The sequence below is a fragment of the Montipora capricornis genome, chromosome 4, assembly GCF_036669925.1.
Source record: "Montipora capricornis isolate CH-2021 chromosome 4, ASM3666992v2, whole genome shotgun sequence".
NCBI classification, from domain to species: Eukaryota; Metazoa; Cnidaria; class Anthozoa; order Scleractinia; family Acroporidae; genus Montipora; species Montipora capricornis.
Genome location: NC_090886.1, coordinates 31,249,275 through 31,252,956, shown reverse-complemented (window position 1 = coordinate 31,252,956; position 3,682 = coordinate 31,249,275). Strand labels below are relative to the sequence as shown.

The 3,682-nt window shown below is 41.3% G+C and overlaps 1 protein-coding gene across 2 annotated transcripts in view; it reads left to right on the top strand.

The window, feature by feature from the left end:
• The window catches only part of LOC138044615 (glutamate receptor 2-like), a 20,937-nt gene continuing 17,255 nt past the window's right edge, over positions 1 to 3,682 (top strand). Inside the window, exon 1 of one of the 2 annotated variants that reach the window (XM_068891086.1) lies at positions 1 to 242. In XM_068891086.1, the coding sequence (XP_068747187.1) occupies positions 152 to 242 (91 nt within the window). In that variant the 5' untranslated portion in view covers positions 1 to 151. The remainder of the gene's footprint in view (positions 243 to 3,682) is intronic. The other variant, XM_068891087.1, reaches the window with a different exon arrangement.

The window sequence follows — 3,682 nt, the reverse complement described above, 5'->3', positions numbered from 1 at the left end:
GAGTCATCAGTCATCAGTCATCCACAAAATTGTTTATCCGAATTAGATTCTCTTTACTTTTTGTTCAAATTTATTTTACAAAACGAAAAGAAAGCTACACCAGCGCTGGAAAGAAGTGCTGCAAACCAGTTACCTTTGCATAGTTTTGACAATGTCGAGTATTTCTCGAACAGCAGTTCTTCACGTCGCTGCGCTGATTGTGTTTTCGCTTTCGGGCGTCGCTGGAATTCCAATCAAAATAGGTAAGTCTGTTCGCTATTGATGTAAATTAGCCTTTTTTTCCAAACAAAACAGTTTTGCATGCTGTGAAACCGAGTTATGGGGATATCCGGCAATACCCACGGCGTTTTCTCGCCCTACTCAGTCCCAACCTGTTTCTCTTTGATTGTACTTAACTCAGTTCAAAAAGAGACAGAGCGAAAGGGATGAGAACAGTTCGTTTATGCCTGCAGACAAATGCATGTTCGGTTACAGAAAAAAGTAAATTCGTGAAAGGAGAAACACAGGAATGAACTATTGAAATGGCGCTTCAAAAATATCAATATCACCGAAATCTGCAGCATTTTTGCGTAAGATTCCGCGGTCCTCAAGCCACGAAAATAAAATAACTTCTTAGATAATGTTGTTTTCGAAAATATGCGCTGTGATTTCCAGGTGGAGACAAAAGTCATCCGGACTCAAAAGAGTAATTTGAAAGTGTAAAACCATATTGGAAAACAACGGAAAATGCTCCAATGCGTCAATATTGTACTGTGGTCAAGAGGGCCAGCTGTTGGAAAACAAACATGATTTCCAAACTTAATCAATAGTAGAGAAACAGATGTCCTCGTTCGTTTATAAACCTCATCAAGCCTCTCTAGAACTCAGTCAAATAAAAATATTCAGTAACTGAAAACCGTAATTGTTTTCGGCTTTAGTGACGGTTTGTTTAATCTTACGTATAATTTTTAAGAAGGATTCCGGCCAATACACAGTTGCCTGAAGACTGTGTGAAAGAGCGGTGCGAGATCTCCTAGCCATAACCATGGCAGTGCCTACAAAGTGCAGGTTCTGTGACTGGTTGATCAAGTGGATCGAGGGGATCGGATCAATCCACATTCCTGATCCCCAACCCCATGCAAATCCTAACCCCAGTCCTTAATGCAAACGGGTAAACAAATTATTATGCCAATTTAAATATCTTTTCTCAGAGGATATCACTGGCATAGAGTAGTAAAAAACTCAATGTTGCGTTGGCTAAAAGGTGACATGAGTACATATATATCATGAACCGAACTTAAAACTGCCGTCGCTCCCATGCAAAGAGCCTCGATCCGTGATTTGAAAATCAGAACGGGACCTTCACCATTGCATGTTCATTGGCAAAGATTTCCGAAATGAGATTGGATAACATAACATTAGCACCAAGTTTCAACAAATCAAACTGACAGTAATCATACAAAGTCGGATACTGGAACTGCCGTGTCACCTATCAAGCCCCAGTCCAAAGCTCGTAATAGGTCCAGTCCACAAAAGTTCCACATTAAATGCACCAAAATTACTTATTGCTGGTAACTTAACCTTTTTTGCTGATCGAAAAGTACCAAAACTGCTACCGTGTTGTTGACTTGTTTTGATACGACATTCTTGCAAAACCTCGTACTAAAATGACGACAGTATCACGTTTTTCCCGCCAAAATGACGCTGGTTAGCGCGCGCTCAGTGCTGTTCTATGAGAAAATCTCGTACTCGTAGTCGTTCTCGTCCTAGCTAGAATCTAAAGCTCTCTATATCCTTGGTTAAAAGCTCCTGTTAACATCTTGCTATGCTCCAGACGAATCTTACAGTGAACCCACTAAACAGATTTTCTGGAGGGATTTTAACTAACTTTTATCATTACCTATCAAAAATGTGAGGCGTATTTTCGGTGGAGACTTTATGCCACGATAGTACCGAATTCAAAAGAATCTCTAGCTCTACCTGGATTCGGTGAATTTCATCCACCCTCATGTTACGAGCACGCAAAATCCACCTCATTCAATGGACACACACTACTTGCCGCCGCCAGACAGTACAAAATGTTTCTGGAACAATCATGCTTTAAAAACAGGAGAGCGTGTCATTGCTGGACTTTCCGTTGCAACAACGCCACAAAATACAAGGGACGGTTGGATTGGTTTTTAGTCGATAAAAGCTTACATGGTCACACAGTCAGTTGCCGCAGCCACCCAAACCCAGTTAACTCCGATCACCGCTGTATTATCATTTCCGTCAACTTACCACGCAAATCATGGTTCCGCAAAGCAACCAAAAAACCACACAAACCGCGTATTCCAAAGCCAAATTACAGCCTACTCACTAGTGATCCTGATATCCGCCTAAAATATCAACAATCTTTACAACAACAAGCCAAACAAATCAGTTGCTTCTCGGACAATAGACTAAATAGGATGTACGAAATAATCTCAAACTCACTTCAAACAGCTGCTACCGATACTATACCAACTTCAAAACCCAAAATCGAGTCGGAGCCGTGGGTTACTGATGAGTACAATTCAGCCAGACTGCAAGCCTATAATTGTAAAGATCCAGGGAAGAAAAAATCAAGCATCAAAGAGTTACGAGCACTACAGTCTAAGCTTATGAATCGGTACTATCAGAAAAGGGGAAAAGAGATTTCACAAGGCTTTGAAGCCAGAGAGGCTGAGCGTTATTTCCGCCAAGCTAAAGATCTACAAGGCCCGCTCATACACACGGTCCAAAAGCCTCTTTGCACCGAACTCGAGTTTGTACAGCATTTTTCTTCACATTTCAAAGATCGCCAATTACCGCTGCCACCCGAGCTATATTCCGCCGAACCGTTCCTACCTCCTACGCTAGCTGCAGCACCAGAAATCGATGACAGCCCACCTAGTCTAGAAGAAATCCGGACTATAGTTGAAAAATGCAAACTTCGTAAGCTGCAGGAAGTGATTTATTTAGTTAACGAGCTACTGTACTATTCAAACGATTGTCCAAATCTTATTCAAATCTTGCACGAGCTAGTAACAGTCATTTGGGAGTCTGAGGATATTCCGGATCAGTGGAGGAGCGCAACAATCAGAACATTGCATAAAAAAGGCAATCTAGCAATACCAAGCAATTTCCGCCCACTCAGTCTCATCTCAACACTATCGAGAACCGTTACCAAATTATGCCGCAAACGCATAAACGCAAGATACTAACATGTTTTGGACCGCCAGTACGGCTTTAAACAGCACCTTGGAACTGTTGGCGCAATTTGCTGCTTCAAACAATTGATAAAAAACAAAGATGAGGGGATACACTGCTTATTTCTTGATCTTCGCGGCGCATTCAATCTTCTCTGCCGATCGCAACTACATGAAATTGTTAAAATAATGCTTAGTACTACTAAAATTGCAAATATCAAGTTCTACGCGCTTTTCATTAAAACACAACAGCAGCAATCAAATCTGGTACAATCTCATTCAAACTTGGTTCCGGAGTTCGACAGGGTTCTGACGAAGGTCCAAATCTGTTCTGTTTGTTTTTGCAATATGTACTTTCGGTGGTTGAGGCGAAAAAAAAGTACTGGCTGGTTTTGTGAGAAACAGTTCACCGATGCAGATAACAATCTTGACATAACCCAAGAGGGCAAGTCAAGGTGGTAATTCTTTTTTTACCAGTGTACCCCACTGAAGAA